The 21,254-nt window shown below is 37.5% G+C and overlaps 1 protein-coding gene across 1 annotated transcript in view; it reads left to right on the top strand.

Annotated features, from left to right (window-relative positions):
• Positions 1 to 10,360: 10,360 nt before the first annotated feature.
• Positions 10,361 to 21,254, top strand: part of LOC141338425 (NACHT, LRR and PYD domains-containing protein 3-like) — a 134,492-nt gene continuing 123,598 nt past the window's right edge. Inside the window, exons 1-4 of the mRNA XM_073843971.1 lie at positions 10,361 to 10,403; positions 13,659 to 13,773; positions 20,792 to 20,876; positions 21,040 to 21,235. Coding sequence (XP_073700072.1) covers positions 10,361 to 10,403; positions 13,659 to 13,773; positions 20,792 to 20,876; positions 21,040 to 21,235 — 439 coding nt within the window. The remainder of the gene's footprint in view (positions 10,404 to 13,658; positions 13,774 to 20,791; positions 20,877 to 21,039; positions 21,236 to 21,254) is intronic.

The raw sequence follows: 21,254 nt of genomic DNA, 5'->3' as shown, positions 1-21,254 counted from the left end.
ATTTATCCTTTTTAATGGTATAAAGGCTGAAATTCCATTGTATAATATATTTTGTTTTGTTTTGTGTGAAGCTGTATCTGAATTATAAATCATGCCATTTTATGCCTTAATATTCTACCGTACATTGTCAAACCCTACTCATACTGTTCATTTTACTTCTGCGGCTCTTAAAAAGGGTCACTAATTGCCTTAAATTGATATTTAAAATATTTTAAATAGTGAAATAAAATTCCTTCCTTAATATGTTTGTTTTATTTCTATACTCTGCAGTAAAGCCTGTTGTCTGCAATCTTACAATACAATACATCAGGGGCCACATATAGTTTCAGTAGTGACCACTCAGAGTTTAATATAACAGCTGTTCTTTATTATTGTGTTTAACAGAGAGAAGAAATCTTTAGGTTTGACAATTTAATACACAACAATTTCTAATCAAAATGAATAGGTCCGAGGAAAATATTTTTTATCTTTTAAACATTAATATGGTCTTTTATGTTCCGTTTCTTTCTCAGAACTGCTTCACAGCATTGGCTCCTAGAGGCCATTGTAATAATACATATATGTGACCCTGGTCCACAAAACCAGCCTTAAGTAGCACAGGAATATTTGTAGCAATAGCCAAAAATACATTGTATGGGTCAAAATTATGGCAAAAATATTTTTTTTATATCACAACTGTACTGCCTTAATGGTTTGATGTTTTGTACTGCTTAATTAAAAAAAAAGTAAGAAATAAGAAAAAAAGATGCATGATACCATCTGAATTAAAAGATTTATGTTGCACGCTCCAAATTCGATCTGAATCAAAAGATTCATAAACCCTCTCCAAAGTTTGAATTTAAAAAAAACACACCGAACTGAAGATCTGATCTCAATCAAAAGATACATGTACACTCTCCAAAGTTTGAATTAAAAAAAAAAACATGAATCCGCTCCTAAGTTCCCATCTCAATTGAAAAGATTTGCGAACCCACTGGTCAGATCTGAAACAAATTATTTGTGATGGACGCTCTTAATTTCTGATCTCAATCTGTTCCAACCTGAATCAAAAGATTCAAAAGAATCGAAAGAAATCTGAATCAAGATTCACAAACCCACTGTTCCGATCAGAATCAAAAGAATTTCAATCCCGCACTAAAGTTCCGATCTTAATCAAATGATGCCTGCTCCAAATTCGATCTGTATCGAAAGATTCATAAACCCTCTCAGAAGTTCAAATCAAAAGAATTGCATACCCACACTAAACTCCTGATCTGAATCAACAGTTTTCTCTTAAAACCTATTCACAAAGCTGTTGAGACAAACCTTTACTAAAAAATTGAAAAAAGTCTTAAGCTAAGAGTAAGGGCGGTGTTGACCTTGTTGCCTTGGATGATGTCAGCATGCTCATTAAATATGCACGCAGGGATTGGCTGATAGGGGAGGGGTCTCTGTCAGAGATTATTCATAAAAATATTGTAGAGGGCAATATTATGTTGCCATATTCAAATAAAGGTTTAAAAACAAAGACAGTAATGTCAATTGGTGTCACTAATTAAACAAGTATATGTTCAGCTAATTGTCAGCCTCTTACATGTGTGCTTCTCGTAAACAATTAGCAGATATGCATTTAAACAAGATTTTAATTGACGGACTAGAATAATCATGGCTGATATTAAGATGTGCAAATATAAAAGAAAATCGAACTGAACTAAAGAACAGCTTCTTACCCGACGCTGGTTTGTGTTTTTAGCTCTCTGTATTTGTAGCTTTCAGGAGCTTTCAGGAGCTTGTTTTTCTTTAGAAATCTCTATCTAATTATTACTCTCTGCTGTTTAAAGTATTTAAAAACAGTTTTACTCCCAACAGACTTGTGAAATTACCCGTCACACTAATCTGACCGCTTACTTTACCCGTTAACCGTGAGTGCAGTGAGCTAGCTAGCTTGCCACTTGCGGCTTACATTTTATACACGTAACGTTACTCCATTCGCGCCTACTACCGCTCTCCTTTCTCTCTCGCTGATTGTTCGCTTTTATTTCAAAACCACGATCTGAAACGCGTTAGCATTCCGCTAATCGATTAGCTTGCAAATCGCGATTCCTTTTACATCCTGTTTACTCCGTTGTTCCTCCTCCCATCCCGCTCTTCAAGTGCTCATCAAGTAACAGTGGTAAGTTGGGTCCTTTCTACATAAACGGTGAGTAATGGCTTCTTCTCTTGCTGTTGTTGTGTGCACCACATGCCACATGTATAGTTTATCTATCTCTGTCGGCAGTGAGTCTTATACATGTGATAAATGCAAGGAAATAGCTAGGCTGACAGAGAAGATCACAGAACTAGAGACACACATCCAAACTTTAATGGAGGATAGTAAGAATGTGAGGGACTTAGATACGGCTTTGGATGTGACTAGCTCAGGGAGTCATGCAAATTGTTCGGTTCCGGTAACAACGCCCGTGCAGCAGGGCAACTGGGTGACTGTGAGACGGCATAGTCGCGGGTCAAAACACCGCTCTTCCGTTCCGATCAGAACATCAAACAGGTTCTCCCCACTCAGTGAAGCACCCACTGAGAAACCTGATGAAAGTGCTCTAGTAATTGGCGATTCTATTGTACGGAACGTGAAAATAGAGACACCAGCCAACATAGTCCAATGTTTACCGGGAGCCAGAGCGCCTGACATCTTGGCAAATTTAAAAGTGCTGGCTAATGCTAAACGTAAATTCAGTAAGATTGTTATTCACGTCGGCGCTAATGATGTTCGACTTCGCCAGTCGGAGATCACTAAAAATAATGTTAAAGAGGTGTGTGATCTTGCAAGTACGATGTCAGACACTGTAATATGCTCTGGTCCCCTCCCGGCTTACCGTGGTGACGAGATTCACAGTAGACTGTGGTCACTCCATGGCTGGATGTCAAAGTGGTGCCCGCGAAATAACATAGGTTTTATAGACAATTGGACAAGCTTTTGGGGCAGACCTGACCTGTTTAAAAGAGATGGTCTTCATCCCTCCGGATGTGGAGCATCTCTTCTGTCTAGAAATATGGCACATAGTATTAGTGTTTGCACTTGACTAACTGGGGCACAGGTCAGGAAGCAGACAGACTGGCTAAACCGACCGTCTGCTAGCCGCCTCACGTCACAGAAATCAGTTAATTCTCAGCACATAGAGACCCTTTCACCTAGATATCACACTATAGAGACTGTGTCTGTTCCCCGAGCAAAAAAATACAAAAAACGCCTGAATCAAATCAAGACTAGCAATTTAATTGATGTTCAACAAATAAAAAATATATATAATACAGAGAAACAATTGATAAAGCTTGGCTTATTGAATATCAGGTCACTTTCTACGAAAGCACTTTTTGTAAATGATATGATCACTGATCATAAGCTAGATTGTGCTCTGTTTGACAGAAACCTGGCTAAAACCAGATGATTACATTATTTTAAATGAGTCTACCCCCCAAAATTACTGTTATAAACATGTGCCACGTGTAAAAGGTAAGGGGGGAGGTGTTTGCACAATTTATAACAATATGTTCAGTGTTTCCCAGAGAACAGGCTTTAAGTATAACTCGTTTGAAGTAATGGTGCTCCATATAACATTATCCAAAGAAACAAGTATTAATGCTAAATCTCCTGTGAAGCTTGTACTAGCTACTGTATATAGGCCACCAGGGCACCATACAGACTTTATTAAAGAATTTGCTGATTTTCTATCCGAATTAGTGTTGGCTGCAGATAAAGTCTTAATAGTGGGTGATTTTAACATCCATGTTGATAATGGAAAAGATGCATTGGGATCAGCATTTATAGACATTCTGAACTCAATTGGGATTAGACAACACGTGCCAGGACCTACTCATTGCCGAAATCACACTTTAGATTTAATATTGTCACACGGAATTGATGTAAATGGCGTTGAAATTCTGCATCAAAGTGATGATATCTCAGATCATTATCTAGTCTCATGTATACTCCAGATAACTAAATCTGTAAAATTAACTCCTCGGTATAAATACGGTAGAACCATTACTTCTACCACAAGAGACTGCTTTGTAAGTAATCTTCCTGATTTATCTGAATTCCTCAGCATATCCAATAGCTCAGAAAAACTTGATGATGCAACAGAAACTATTGACTCTCTTTTTTCTAGCACTTTAGATATAGTTGCTCCTCTGCGTTTAAGAAAGATTAAGGAAAACAGTCCGACGCCGTGGTATACTGAACACACTCGCGCACTGAAGAGAGCACGACGAAAAATGGAACGCAGCTGGAAGAAAACAAAACTAGAGGTTTTCCGTACAGCCTGGCGTGAATGTAACATATCCTATAGAAAAGCACTAAAATCTGCTAGATCAGACTATTTTTCATCTTTCTTAGAAGAAAACAAACATAACCCTAGGTATTTATTCAATACAGTGGCTAAATTAACGAAGAATAAAGCACCAACAGACGTTGAATTTTCCCAACAGCACAGCAGTAACGACTTTATGAACTACTTTACTACCAAGATAGATAGTATTAGAGATAAAATTGTAACTATGCAGCCATCCGCTACAGTATCAAATCAGATATGCTATAGATCTCCTGAGGAAAAATTCCATGCATTTTCAACTATAGGAGAGGAAGAGCTGTGTTAACTTATTAAATCATCTAAACCGACAACATGTATGTTAGACCCTATTCCATCTAAGTTACTAAAAGAGGTGCTTCCAGAAGTCATGGATCCTCTTCTGAATATTATTAATTCGTCATTATCATTAGGATATGTCCCCAAAACCTTCAAACTGGCTGTTATTAAGCCTTTAATTAAAAAACCTCAACTTGATCCCAATGAATTAAACAATTACAGACCAATTTCCAATCTCCCTTTTCTGTCAAAGATACTAGAAAAGGTAGTGTCCTCACAATTGTGTTCTTTCTTAGAGAAAAATGGTATCTGTGAGGATTTCCAGTCAGGTTTTAGACCGTATCATAGCACTGAGACTGCTCTTATTAGAGTTACTAATGACCTTCTCCTGTCTTCTGATCGTGGATGCATCTCTCTATTAGTGCTACTAGATCTAAGTGCTGCATTTGATACTATTGACCACAATATTCTTTTAAATAGACTTGAAAATTATGTTGGCGTTAGTGGTAGTGCACTGGCTTGGTTCAAATCGTACTTATCTGGCCGGCATCAATTCGTAGCAGTAAATGGCGAGGTATCATATCAGTCACAAGTGCAGTATGGAGTACCTCAAGGCTCAGTATTAGGGCCATTACTTTTTACACTTTATATGTTACCCTTGGGAGATATCATCAGGAAACATGGTGTTAGCTTTCATTGTTACGCTGATGATACGCAGCTCTATATTTCTTCGCGGCCCGGTGAAACATACCAATTTGGAAAACTAACAGAATGCATAGCTGATATTAAAAACTGGATGGCGAGAAATTTCTTACTGCTAAATTCTGAAAAAACAGAGGTGTTAATTATTGGACCTAAAACCTCTACAAGTAATAACCTAAAACACAGTCTAATACTAGATGGCTGCTCTGTAAATTCTTCATCATCAGTCAGGAACTTAGGTGTCCTATTCGATAGCAATCTCTCCTTCGAAAGCCACATTTCTAGCATTTGCAAAACCGCATTTTTTCATCTAAAAAATATATCTAAATTACGACCTATGCTCTCGATGTCAAATGCAGAAACGTTAATCCATGCGTTCATGACCTCAAGATTAGATTATTGTAATGCTTTATTGGGTGGTTGTTCTGCACGCTTAATAAACAAACTCCAGCTGGTCCAAAATGCAGCAGCTAGAGTTCTTACTAGAACCAGAAAGTATGACCATATTAGCCCGGTTCTGTCAACACTGCACTGGCTCCCTATTAAACATCGTATAGACTTTAAAATCTTGCTAATTACTTATAAAGCCCTGAATGGTTTAGCTCCTAAGTACTTGAGCGAGCTCTTATCATATTATAGTCCTTCACGTCCGCTGCATTCTCAAAACTCCGGCAATTTGATAGTACCTAGAATATCAAAATCAACTGCGGGCGGCAGGTCCTTTTCACATTTAGCGCCCAAACTCTGGAACAATTTACCTAACACTGTTCGGGAGGCAGACACAATCTGTCAGTTTAAATCTAGATTAAAGACCCATCTCTTTAACCTGGCCTACACTTAATACATTTTTCAATCCAAATCCGTTAAAGGATTGTTAGGCTGCATTATTTAGGTCAACCGGAACCAGGGACACTTCCCAAAACACCTGATGTACTCGTTGCATCAGAAGAAGAATGCCATCTACGCTAATACTAGTATCTTTCCTTCTTATTCCGAGGTCACCGTAGCCACCGATCATGTATCCAGATCAGACGTTCACTGCAGTCCCCCGGATCCAGTCTGTACCCATCAGCACCTAGAGATATCCTTTACAGCCCTGAATGTCAGCAGAGACCACATCAACTAGATGAGCCCCAGAGACAGATCATCAGTGAAGACCCCATCACCTAGACGGCCACCGACGCAAGACTGCGAAAACCAGATGAGTCCTCTCCAATCTGATTTTGTGGCAACTTGGAACTCTTGCATCTACATTAATATTAGTCTGTTTGTTTCTTATTCCCAGGTCACCATAGCCACCAGATCCAGTCCGTACCCAGATCAGATGGTCACTGCAGTCCCCCGGATCCAGTCCGTACCAAGAGGTGGATAAACACCTACAGCCGAATGTCAGCGGATACCGTGTCAACTAGATGAGCCCCAGAGACAGATCATCAGTGAAGACCCCATCACCTAGACGGCCACCGACGCAAGACAGCGAAAACCAGATGAGTCCTCTCCAATCTGATTTTGTGGCAACTTGGAACTCTTGCATCTACATTAATATTAGTCTGTTTGTTTCTTATTCCCAGGTCACCATAGCCACCAGATCCAGTCCGTATCCAGATCAGATGGTCACTGCAGAACCCCGGATTCAGTCCGTACCAAGAGGTGGATAAACACCTACAGCCGAATGTCAGCGGATACCGTGTCAACTAGATGAGCCCCAGGGACAGATCATCAGAAAGAACTCCTACCCTAAACAGCCACCGGCACAAGGCCATGGGAACCAGATGAGTCCTCTCCAATTTGACTTTGCTGCAATATGGAACTTTTGCACTTTTATTGACATTTTATCTTATTATTTTAATACTGTAAGGTTGCTTTGACACAACTTGTATTGTAAAAAGCGCTGTATAAATAAACTTGACTTGACTTGACTTGACTTGATAACCTGATGAATTCCATGGTGCTCGACACTCGACTTATCGTGACTACATTTAAGATGGCGGCGGCGGCTAAACTTCTTGCAGTTACTGTCTGTATAAATCTACTTGTAAATAAACTACCGGTGCTTTTTCTGAGTTCTCAGTGTCTCGTTTTAAATGTCAGGGCCCTTGGAAGTCTACCAATGAAGTCTGGAGCTACTTTGTGCCTCGTAAATGGCGTAAAACAGTGATTTATTTACATGGCTCCTTCGATGCCCGATTGACTTTCATTGACAACCTGTTGTGAGCATCGGATAACTGACCCCAGATTTCGGACAGCAGTGGACAAGACGAGATGAGATATGCAAGGTACGTTTACACTCGGTATCATGATTCAATACACTTTAGGTCAAAATCACACCGGAGTTCTCCTTTAAGAATTAAAGTTAAGCAATGGAAGAGGATGTATTTTTGGTGGGAGCTGTTGCAATGGTAAATCATAATTTGGGAGCTTCATTGATCATCTCTTTTCATAGTCGTGGTGCAAGCACTAAACTCAACCTACTCAGAGTGGATTGAACTAACTCAGTTCAGCTGTTCTGAAACCCAAAACTCAGCGTTTCCCATCTCATGGAAAGTTAATTCAGAGTCCAAGTTTAAACTCAAAGTTGGTTGAAGCTCCTTATTGAAATGGGCCCCAGGAACAGGGAAAATAATAAAGCAGTATTTACATTTTTTAGGTAGAAATCCAGGCTCCAGTACAGCAGGTGGCAGTAACTGTTCAGCTCGTTTAAAACCCATGAAGAAGACGAAAAGTAACTTCTGAAAACACGCAGATAGCAAGACGATAGCGGTAAGATTTATGGCTCTTTGAGGGGATCCGGATGTTGGCGATCCGTTCCTTTCAAAGAGCCGTTTAAAAGAACGGCTCTTTTGGCTCTTTTTAAATATTTAGTCAGTTAAGCCAGCTTGGGGGCATCATAATCACTGGGAGGAATGATGAGATGAGATTTGTAGTCAAATAATTAAAACTCAGATATCACACACACCAATATCTGAGTTTGAATTATTCTGAAATATTGATTACCTCTTTTGTCATGTGTGGACTATATTCCATAGGGTGACATCACTATTTTGGATTTACCTTTAGTACAAAGTGTGTGTATGTGTAAAGCTACGTTGACTTATGTTATTCATACAATACCTACTCACAATAAACATCAAAAAACAAAGCCGGCTGCAATGAATTTCTGTGCAAAACAGCTTTAACTGCAAACACTTCCACACAAGAACATTGTTAATACACAAGAACATTTTGATAGAAAACAAAAAATATTTAAAGTTTTAAATATATAACTGTAGATAAAATTAGAATAAATAAAATGGAAATGTCTACATACAGTCCACTATTTACTACTATTACTACTGTAAACTTTGCAAATAGGACATCAGCCCCTTCAAGTCTTAAATGAACAATTACAAAGTGGGCTGCAATGAATGTCTGTGCAAAACATCTTTTAGTGAAACCTTTCTATTCAAGAACAGTATCACAAAAGAACATTTTGATAGATAACAAAAAATATTTAAAGTATTAGACATGTACTGTAGATAAAATTAAAATAAATAAAATGGAAATGTCTAAATACACTATTACTACTATAATTACTGTAAACTTAGCAAATAAGAGATCAGCCCCTGCGCTGGGTGCGCCCCTCTCCCTATAACTGTTCTGTCTCGCGGAGGAGCTCATTTGTGTGCATCTGTGTGAAACACGCATAAGGAAAAAAAACTACAGAAAGAACGGCTCCCCCCAGCCGCGACTCGGCTCCCATTGTTCATGTTTATGAGCCGTTCAAAAGAATCGGTTCGTTCCCGAACGTCACAACTCTACAAGACAAGGCGTTGCTTCTTGGATTTGATCCATTTTATGTTCGAGAAAACATTTTTACATGAATAACTTTAGCATTTAACACTCGCAGATACAATCCAATTCGATTTGAGAATAATTGCTGACAAGCTACAGGCCTAAAGGACAGAAAAAAATGCGTTTCAAATACTTTTAAATTGTCTTCTTAGTGGGCAAGACCGCAAGTAAGTTTTCCAAAACAGGTTATTGTGTTTCTCAAGGTTTTCCCGTATTTTCGCTTGTGTTTTAAGCTGTTGTTTTTGTGATGCGAAATCGGACGTATTTTTAAACTATGTGGCAATGCATTTGTTTATAACTCACTTTATTTTATATAGTGTTTTTCTGCTTCTCATAACTCCACATATTTATTCATCTCATTAGCGACCATCATCTCCATAGAAGATGCTAAGAAAAGCAAGGATTAAAGTCCAAAACCTGACTGGAAATAACAAATCAATCGGGACTAAAACGATTTCATAAACGACTATTTTAGTTCAAGCAATCTCACTAATTTGGTCCAGGTTTAGTGAGTTAAGATAATGTCGATCATGGATCAAATCGATGTTTTCCCTAGTGCATAACAGATATGCCACAGTTATGTTCTTCATCTGTAAATGTTAGAAAGTAATGCAAGTGTATCTATTTTGCTCATGGACATACGTCTATGAAGAAGACCAGAAGAAAACACGCAGTTAGCAAAACAAGGCGTTGCTCGTTGGAATTGATCGCTTTTATGTCCTAGAAAACATTTTTACATATATAACTTTAGCACAGACCAATTTTAACACTCGCGGACATTGTTTTTGTATTTAATCCACTCCGTTTGAGAGATACAAGAATTATTGCTGACAGGCAATAAAAACTACAGGCCTAAAAGGATAAAAAAGCGTTTCGAATATTTATGAATCCTCTTCTTAGTGAACAAGACGTTATTGAAAACAAACGTGTTTCAGAAGGGTTTTCTGTATTTTCGTGTTTTATGTTGTTTTTGTGATGCGAAACCGAAAGTATTTTCAAACCCGCTATTTCTCATTAAAACCATTTGGTTATTATTCATGGCAATACATTTTTTTATAACTCGCTTTATTTTATATGGTGTTTTCTGTTGCTGTCGCTGCTAACTCCAGATATTTCTTGATCTCATTAAGGATCATCATCTCCAGGTCAAACTGAACAGCAGATAGTTTTCTCAACCCAGTGCTGATCTCTGGCAGTTTATCTGCAGGATGTCAGAGGAGCGAGGAATGGACTCTCCGTCTGAGATGAGTCTCTCACACAAACAGAGGTAAGACTGGCAGACAATCATTTTAAACACTGCTGGACTTTCACATGTTTGCTGTAAAAAAAAAAAAAAAAAAAAAAAACGTTTTATATTTACAAATGATTTGCATAATTTTAGAGTTTCATAAATTTATAATAAAAAAATAACATAAATATTTAAAAGGTAGCCAATAGATGATAAAATATGAAAACTGAAAATCAATCATTAATGATTTCAAAATAATAATTTCCTAACCTAATTTACAGTTGCTCTTCAGCACGTGATATGTAGATACTTAAGTAAACTATTCCACCCCTGGTGAAAAAACTAGCTAAAACCAGCCTAGGTTGGTTGGCTGGTTTTAGCTGGTCAACCAGCCTGGTTTTAGCTGGTCATAGCTGGAAGGCAGGCTGGTTTTAGAGGGGTTTTGTCCACCAAAACCACCAGCTAAAACCAGCCTGACCAGCCTGGCCAGCCTGGGAGACCAGCTAAAACCAGCCACTTCCAGCTTAAACCAGCTAAGACCAGCCAACCAGCCTAGGCTGGTATTAGCTGGTTTTTTCAGCAGGGACATCATTGATTATGTTTTTAGGTCATAAATGTATATTCAGGCTTTAAAAAATTACTATGTAACTGTTGTTACTATGTAAATTAAAAAAAATGTCTGTTATTCTAATAGAGAAACCTGATCCAGAAATGCCTAAAATGCCTTGACTGAAGTCCAGATATTAATTTCAAAAATATGCAATAGCCTAACGTTATAAGAAATCTCTAATTTAGACGGAGGCTATCGCTATAGCTGAAATAAGCATACGACAATATGCATTGCGGCTAAATGGCTTAGCTGTTCTTCAAGTCATTTTGGGGTCAAGTCAAGACTGCATTTTGCGACCATTTTTTTCTGCCAGTGCGACAATTTTGTAAGCGGTCACACAGACACGACCACCATGTTGATTAACTCATAAGTGCTGCCATTTCCGTTTTTTATGTAAAACATCAAACGGCAAACCAAATGAAACGAAAGTGAAACAAAATGCCGCTGCTAGTTTGAGATGCGAAGCACGGACCGTTTATCAGCTTGGATCGCAACGCAAACAAACAAAACACTGAATAAAGCTGATGCGAGATCTATTCTAGTGACATGCATTCACATTCTGCGCAGAATTCTCTGTAATGAACAGGTGATAACACCACTTTAGAAGACCAAAAGTAGTAACAATAAAAACTATAGCATGTTGTTGTGGCAGAAATAGTCGAATGTTATTGCATTATTAATTCAATTAAATATACTTTGTGGTAAACTCTTGTGTAAAAAAAAAAGAAAGAAAAAAAAAGACATTAAATCACAATTATAACTAGGTGATGGAAGCAGAGGAGCACTTATTGGCTTATTAGCAATTAATTTTCTACTTTTTCTTTCATATTTTGAAATGCTAAAATCACTATTATAAAATATCAAATCATCAAGAAAATGGATTTAGTCAGTACCACTTTACACTTTGCTTGTGTATGAAGTAAGAAAAGTCACAAAGTGCCTTGAAAAACTTTAATTTGCATTATTGACTGAAGTTGATGGTTAGTTCCGAATGATACAGAGGAATAATGGTACATTTAATGAGTAGAATACATGCATGTTCTATATAAAAATTAGATTTTGCTGTTACTGTTGTTGATAAAAGTAAATGTTGTATGCTTCCCAACTCAAGCTTAGTGCTTTGCTGTCAAATGTGTAAACATGGTAAACACGAAATGAACATGTAATATTATTAGCAACTGCACTTATTAATGCAAAACCATTGTAAATTTATGATTAAATGACCAATATTTTTAATACTCTGAAACATCAATATCAGCTTTACCAAATCTCCTCCTGTTGCCACCATCTGTAGAACTTAGTGGTGCTGGTGCCACTGCCCTCAAATGTTGGCCTGGAGCCCTGTATGAATAAACTGGTAACACTTTATTATAGGAAGCAGTTCTCACATAACTAGTTGCTCAAAAGCATGCACATTACTAGCAAATTGGCTATTCATTAGTATTTCTAAAGCACATATTCGGCAAGACCAATGTTCTACATCCCTTATCCTACCCAATACATAAACTACCTTACCAAGCAGTGATTCGGACTATAAGGCAAATATCATAGTTATTAGTTCATTAATAGCGAGAATTGGACCTTAAAATAAAATGACCAATAAAGTATATTTATAATGCAATGCTAATCACATCATATCCCAATATGTGATGTTTTGAAATGAATTTGTAGCAAAAACGTCTTTAAATTTTCACTTTATTGGACAACAGGTTTGTAAATGGGCTCAAACCCATGCACGCTTGCTACTGTGGTATATTTATTCATCACACAGACCTTTTTTTTTTTTTTTTTTTTGGTAGCACATTCAACATATATGTTGCTCTGTACAGCCTTGGTGTGTAATCAAAGTCAGATTTTGATTAGTTGGTTTTTGTTCCCTCTGATATAATGGGAGGACCACATTAGAAGTGTTTGTGCTGAGAAAGTTAATGATGCTGAAACTGTAAATAATGAAAAGAGTGTTGAAGCTGGGATCAGTGCCACTATTGCTAGGCAAGATATAAATTAAAAAGGTTGGAGAAGTGAGACTATTAAGAATGAAGAGAATGTAGGTGAATGCTCCAGTGGCACAACATTAGATGCAGACAGAGTAGAAATCAAACTCGTGTGTTACATGAGGATGCTGCTGCTGTGGCAGAAGAGAGCTTGGACACTTAACATTTTCTGGACTGTGATAGAAGGGGACTTATACTTTTCTCTTTTTTGGCATTGATATATATATATATAGTATTAAATAAAGTTTTAAAAAAGCTCTCCCTCTGTTCTCTGTGTCATTAGTGTAAGATCAGGCTCTCATGTGTCCTGCTCTGTGTCTGTGAAGAGTGACCGGTCAAAAGATGAACCACCGAAGTTCAGTGAGGAAACACCATCAGCTACTGAAAGGTATTTAATTTGTGTTACAGCATTAGCTAATTTCTCTACTAGTAAATGACCCAATAAATCACACACTTTCTGCTTCCTTCTACATTGAACTGTGTTTAGAGCTTCTTTCCAGTAAAACAGTTACACAGGTGGCCACTAGGGAACATAAATTCACTCTTGAAAATCTTGGAATCAAACATGAATGTGTCCATCTATTTACATGATCATATGTAACATTAAACCTTTTCAAATGAGACTGAATAATATTCTGTAGTAAAATGTTTTAGTTTTTTTTTGTCTGTTCTTTGTGTCACTAGTGTAAGATCAGGCTCTCATGTGTTCAGCTCTGTGTCTGTGAAGAGTGACTGCTCAAAAGATAAACCACCAAAGTTCAGTGAGGAAAAACCATCAACTACTGAAAGGTATTTTATGTGTTTTGTATTTTATGACACTAGCTTCTCCACTGTAAGATCAGGCTCACAAATGTTCAGCTCTTTATCATGTAAATTAATGTTAGTGTAAATATTTGTCAGTAGTATTTACTTATTTTTCTATTAGATATCTAATTCTCACAAAGATGATTTACAAACTGCCTGCTCCCTTTCAGCTGCTGAAAGGTATTTAATTTGGTTTGTGTAACAGCATTAACTAATTTCTCTACTAGTAAATGACAATAAATCACACACTTTCTGCTTCCTTCTACATTGAACTGTGTTTAGAGTATCTTTCCAGTAAAACAGTTACACTGGCAGCCACTAGGGAGCATACATTCACTGTGGAAAATAGATCTTGGAATCAAACATGAATGTGCCCATCTATCTACAGAAATTATCATTTGTATCATTAAACCTTTTCAAATGAGACTGAATAATCTCCTGTAGTAATTTTTTTGTGATGTATGGGAATTGTCTTATTATTCCTTACCTGAGGGTGGTGCTCTTCTTCTAAAGGCGTGGTGGGTGTACCCTGTAAAAGAGACAGAAAGAAAGTTCAGTAAAAAAGATACGAGTCGCATGAAACCTTGGTCTCCGGGTGTCTTTGTAAAAAGTGAATCCAATAAACATCACATGGTGTCAGAAGAAAACTATGGATCAGTTAAAGCCTCCTAACAGTTTGGATTTTGAAGGAAATCTGGATCTCATTGCAACTGGCATTGCAGAAAAGAGTGACAAGGTAAAATGCCCGACATTTCTTCACGTGGCGGGAGATGATGCCATAAAGGTATTTAATACCATGGACTTTGATGATGATGTGGATGATTTTGAAGTGCTCAAAGAGAAGTTTAGAGAATACTGTGAGCCAAGGAAGAATATTACATATCTGAGGCATATGTTTTTCACGAGAGCACAGGGACCGGACAAACCATTGATGCATACGTGACTGACTTGAAAAAGAAGGCAAAAGATTGAGAAATTGGAAGAGTAAATGATGACTTGATTAAAGATCCCATTGTCTGTGGTGTTAACAATGACACTGTGAGAGCTAGGCTTCTCAGAGAAAAAGATCTGAACCTAGCAAAGGCTGTGGATATCTGTCGTGCAAACTAAATAACACAAAGCCATCTGAAAGTGCTGCATGAAGAAGCAGAAGTGGCAGTGAACAAAATCACGAAGACAAAGTTGACCAGACAAGCGAATTTCAAGCACACAGGGAAAGAGAAAGATGAGTGCACAAGATGTGGGTATGTTCATGAGCCAAGGAAATATGGAAAAAAAAATATGGGAAATATGGAAAAATATTTATATATGGAAATATGGAAAAAAAAAATATGGAAAAATTTGTAATGAGTGCTCGAGGAAGAATCATTTTAGCCGCATGTGCAAAACACCACAACAAAAGGGCAAACAAAAAAGATTTGAGAAAAAAGTCCATGAGATAGAACAACAAGATGCTGAATTATTTATTGGTACCATTGAAATTGAACAAAGTGAGCAAAAAGCTAGCAAATGGCTGCCACAAATGAATACAGTCTCTACAATGGAAAGTGAAGTCAAGAAATGGACACAAGAATTCAGCATAAACAACAGTCTACTTTCCTTTAAGCTAGATACAGGAGCAGAGTGCAACGTGTTGTCATTCAAAGATTGTGAGAAAACTTCTGACAAGACAACAACTTTAAAGAAGTCAAACTGCACTTTAGTTACTTATTCTTGCCACACGATGGAGACAAAGGGTAAAGTATGGCTTAAGTGTGGGTACAAAGACACTGAGTTTGATCTGGAATTCCAAGTTGTAGATGAAGGTTCACCAGCAATTCTGGGAAGAGAAGCATGCTCAAAACTTGGACTGATTAAAAGAGTGTACAAAGTAGAGAACAAAGACCAAACTGACATTCTGAGTGAATATCAAGACGTGTTTACTGGTTTAGGATGTGTACCAGGATTGCATCACATACAGCTAAACCCAGATGTTGCTCCAGTCATACATGCACCATGAAAAGTACCCATAGCTTTAAAAGAGAGGGTTAAAATGAAGCTGAAACGAATGGAAGATCTTGGAGTCATTGTGAAGCAAACTGAGCCCACTGATTGGGTTAATAGTATGGTTACAGTAGTGAAGCCAGAGAAACTCAGGATCTGCATCGATCCACAAGATCTTTACAAAGCAATCAAGAGAGAACATTATCCGTTGCGTACAATTGAAGAAATTGTAGCGGAGATGCCAAATGCTAAAGTCTTCTCAGTGCTTGATGCCAATCATGGATTTTGGCAAGTACAGTTGGATGATGTGAGCTCCAAACTATGTACTTTCAACACTCCTTTTGGAAGATACCGGTTTTTGAGACTTCCATTTGGCATTGTGTCAGCTCCAGAAGTGTTTCAAAAGTGTATTGCACAAAGACTGGAAGGCTTAGATGGAGTCGTGAACATAGCGGATGATATTCTGTTGTGGGGTGAAGACATGGAACAACACGACAAGAGACTAAGAAAGCTGTTAGACAGAACCAGAGACATTAATCTAAAGTTGAACAAAACCAAGTGCAAGATCAGGATGACTGAAGTAAGCTATGTTGGACACATTCTGACTGCAGAACGATTGAAGCCAGACAAAGGAAAAGTCAGAGCGATACAGAACATGCCAGAACCAGAGGACAAAGCTGCACTGATGAGGTTCTTAGGTCTGCTTCAGTATCTGTTCAAGTTCATTCCAAACATGTCAGACATAAGTGCGCCATTAAGGAAACTGCTAGAGGGAGATGTAGCATGGCATTGGGAGTCAGAACAACAGAAGAGATTTGAAAGACTGAAGTCACTTGTGAGTAACGCCCCAGTGTTAAAGTATTTTGATGTCAACGAAGAGATAATGCTGTCAGTGGATGCAAGCGCTGAAGGTCTTGGAGCAGTGTTACTGCAAGAAGGACATCCAGTAGCATTCGGCTCAAGGTCTCTTACCGAGTGTCAGAAAAGATACGCCCAAATAGAAAAAGAGCTCTTGGCAATTGTCTATGGCTGCGAGAAGTTCCATCAGTATGTCTATGGAAAAACAGTACAAGTGGGGACGGATCATTAGCCCTTGGAGACCGTTTTCAAAAAATCTCTCCAAAAAGCTCCTCAGAGACTGCAGAGAATGCTGATGAGATTGCAGCTATATTATCTACGTGTCAGCTACAAGCCTGGAAAGGAATTGTACATCGCAGACACTCTGAGTCGAGCGTACCTAAAATAAAAATTGGAACCACTACTGGAAGATGAGTTACAAGTTCATACTTTGTCAGTTTGTCTGCCAATCTCAAAGGAAAAGCAGAAAACATTCAGAACAGCAACAACAGAAGATGAAGAGCTGCAAAAAGTCGTGAAAGTAGTTCAGACAGGATGGCCTGCTGACATAAGACACGTTCCAGCAGACATAAGGAAGTACTGGACTTACAGAGAAGAACTTACCTGTTCTAATGGGTTACTCTTCAAGAACTGGAGAATAGTAGTTCCGCAAAGCTTGAGAGCAGACATGCTTAAAAGAGTTCATGAGTCACATCTGGGTATTGTCAAATGCAAAGAGAGGGCAAGAGATGTGATGTTTTGGCCCAGCATGGCAAAGCAAATTGAGGATGTCGTGTTGAAGTGTGCTATCTGTAATACTTTCAGACGGAGTAACACCAAAGAGCCACTCATCTGCCATGACATTCCAGACAGAGCATGGGCGAAAGTCGGTGTTGACTTGTTCCACTTCAACCAAGGTGAATACTTTATGTGTGTGGATTACTTTTCAAAGTTTCCGGAGATTGCTAAACTCACACAAACAACGAGCAAACATGTGGTGACAGCTCTTAAGTCAATCTTTGCGAGACATGGAATCCCGGATGAAGTGGTGTCGGATAATGGTCCACAATTTTCGAGTGCAGAATTCAGAGCATTTACAGAAAGCTGGGAGTTTGGACATACCACATCTAGTCCTGGATTTCCTCAGGCAAATGGACAAAGTGAAAGAGCAATCCAGACAGTCAAGAACCTGTTAAAGAAAGCACAAGAGAGCCAGCGAGATCCTTATATTGCACTTTTGGAGTACAGAAATGCTCCTATGGATGGTGTGAAACTATCTCCTGCACAGATGCTTATGGGTCGAAGACTGAAAACAAAATTGCCTACATCAACAAAGCTGTTGAGACCACAACTGTACAGAAATGTACATAAAGACATCAAGGACAGACAGCTCAAACAGAAAAGTTACTTTGACTGTGGAGCAAAACAGTTACAACTGCAAGTATTGCAACTGGAGAGAACATGAGAGTGTAAGTCAAAAACACCTGGCAACCAGCAATTGTGTTGAGGACACGTGAAAAACTGAGATCATATGTGATTCAAAGGCCTGACGGAAACATCTTCAGAAGAAATCGACGAGACCTGCTGAAAACCAGAGAAATGACATTTCCGAAACCAAGCTCTGTTGAGTTGGATGAATGTTCTTCAGCAAGCAGAGAGCTTGCAGAGAGTAATACTCCGGTGCAATCACCTGCACTGTAACCAGTGAAAAGACCTGTGACACCAATTAGGGGCATGGAAGAACAGGTCAAAAGGTCAAGATGGGGAAGACTGATTAGACCACCAAAGCTCTATTCTCCATGAAAACATTAAAGAGGAGTTAAAAGAGTAAAGAGGTGTTTATAGTTAATGGGTTATGACAGCAAGATTGATTTAAGTTGTGGTGGGTAATTGAGAAAATAATTATAATAGTAAATGTGTAGTTACTATTCTTTAAGGGAATTTATTTCTTAAGAGGGGAGATGTGATGTATGGGAATTGTCTTATTATTCCTTACCTGAGGGTGGTGCTCTTCTTCTAAAGGCGTGGTGGGTGTACCCTGTAAAAGATACAGAAAGAAAGTTCTGTAAAAAAGATACGAGTCGCATGAAACCTTGGTCTCCGGGTGTCTTTGTAAAAAGTGAATCCAATAAACATCACATTTTTTTCTTTTTGTCTGTTTGTTGTGTCATTAGTGTAAGATCAGGCTCTCATGTGTTCAGCTCTGTGTCTGTGAAGACTGACCGATCAAAAATTCAACCACCAGACTTCAGTGAGGAAACACCATCAACTACTGAAAGGTATTTTATGTGTTTTGTATTGTATGACACTAGCTAATTTCTCCACTGTAAGATCAGGCTCACAGATGTTCAGCTCTTTATCATGTAAATTAACGTTAGTGTAAATATTTGTCAGTAGTATTTACTTATTTTTCTATTAGATATCTAATTCTCACAAAGATGATTTACAAACTGCCTGCTCCCTTTCAGCTGCTGAAAGGTATTTAATTTGGTTTGTGTTACAGCATAGCATTAGCTAATTTCTCTACTAGTAACTGACACAATAAATCACACACTTTCTGCCAGTGGTGGAAAGAGTACTGAAAATTTATACTTAATTACAAGTACCATTACATTGCTGAAATTGTACTCAATTACAAGTAAAAGTACAAATTACTCTTCATAAAAACTACTCAGAGTACTAATTACTTTTTAGCTGGTTATTGAATTATCCACAATTGCTGAATCAGACAAGATCCAGACAATAAAGCACACGCTATACAAATTAAATTATAGGTTAATCACCCTTTATATTTTCCATTCATTACGTAACACAATAAGCATAAAAAAACAGTATGCCTTACTAATATATATATATATATATATATATATATATATATATATATATATATATATATATATATTAAAACAAGTACACAGTAAGCAATGCAATAAGAACAAATAAACAAATTAGGAATTAATTAATACAGTCTGTATTACAATGATGACAGATTTGCATGTTCTAGTTAGAGCTGGGCGAAATGGCCTAAAAATAAAATCCCTGATGCATTATTTTTTTCTGTGCCTTTCTGAAAACAAATATATACAGTATATCAGTGTTTCTAATATGGTGAATGCGCGGGGGGAGGGCTGAGCCCATTCGGAACTGCTGGAGCCCAGAGAGGAGCGTCGGCGGATGTTAAAGAGAATTTCATTCAAACAAATCGCTGTAAACTACACATCGAGTTGATCTATATAAAATCGATTTATCGCCCAGCCCTAGTTCTAGTGATGATTATCTTATCAATAGCGCGCCGGAAAAAATAAATAAAAATAAACGGAACTTGTTTTTCGGTTCAAATACTGTACCAGGCTTCCATTGGTCCGTTAAGAAAAGATATTTTTATTGGCTACCGAAATGCCGGTCAGTGGTTAAAATATAATATTCAAATTGCAGTACTCCGTAACGAATTGTGATTTTAAAAGTAATTAAGTAAATTACTCAGGTTAATTTGTACTCAAGTACAAGTAAAATTACAGACTTAAAATTATACTCATGAAAGTACAAATACCCAAAAAATGTACTTAATTACAGTAACGTGAGTAGTTGTAATTCGTTACCTCCACCACTGCTTTCTGCTTCCTTCTACATTGAACTGTGTTCCAGTAAAACAGTTACACAGGCAGCCACTAGGGAGCATAAATTCACTGTGGAAAATAGATCTTGGAATCAAACATGAATGTGCCCATCTATCTACAGAAATGATCATTTCTGACATTAAACCTTTTCAAATGAGACTGAATAATCTCCTGTAGTAATTTTTTTTTTTTTCATTAGTTTTTACTTATTTTTCAATTAGATATCTAATTCTCCCAAAGATGATTTACAAACTGCCTGCTGCCTTTAGGCTTTCAAAGCACTGCTAAGACCATGAGCAAATAAGACTGAAATTGATTGTTTGTAATGCACATGTAACTTTGCTGCACTGACATAACTTCTGTACAGTATATTAGAATACCCACTGTCAGTGCAAAATGCAAAAATTTGTACTTAAAAAGAACCTTATCTTTTACAGCATTAACTTACAGCTGCAGCATTAATGACTGATGCTTGCTCTTTGTCTTTAATTTAAAAAAAAATGTCTTTAATTACATTTTTTTTTTTTTTGCCTAACCGCATTTCATTTTATTGACCATTTTAACAGGCTGCAATGTGAGAAATTAGATCCAGACTTCCAGATTAACAGAAACCACAAGCACTTCACAGACAATCTCCCTGGAATCTTCAGGGTAGGAAAAATATTTTTTATAAATGTTTATATTTATAACAAACAGATTGGTTACTGGACAATGTTTCTTGTATCTTTTACAAATATTTTTAATTACTGATTATATAATTTGGACCAAATATGGATGTGGAATTGTTTTTTTTTTCCTTTTGCTTTGTTTGTAGGATCTTGAAAACAAAATAATATTTTTTTTAAAGAATGAGCTGGAAATTTTTAAGAAAATATTACAAAAAGAGAACATGCAATACTTTGTGAAGGACTTTAATGAGAATAGATGCAGTATCAAAGAAGCAGCTCTTGATCTCACACTCTACTTCCTGAGAGAAATGAAGCAAGATAAAGCTGCTGATACTCTAGAAGGTAAGAGACTTTGTTTCCA

The sequence above is a fragment of the Garra rufa genome, chromosome 7, assembly GCF_049309525.1.
Source record: "Garra rufa chromosome 7, GarRuf1.0, whole genome shotgun sequence".
Lineage (NCBI taxonomy): Eukaryota > Metazoa > Chordata > Actinopteri > Cypriniformes > Cyprinidae > Garra > Garra rufa.
Note: the sequence above shows the minus strand (reverse complement) of the source record. Positions and strands in the feature narration are given on the sequence as shown.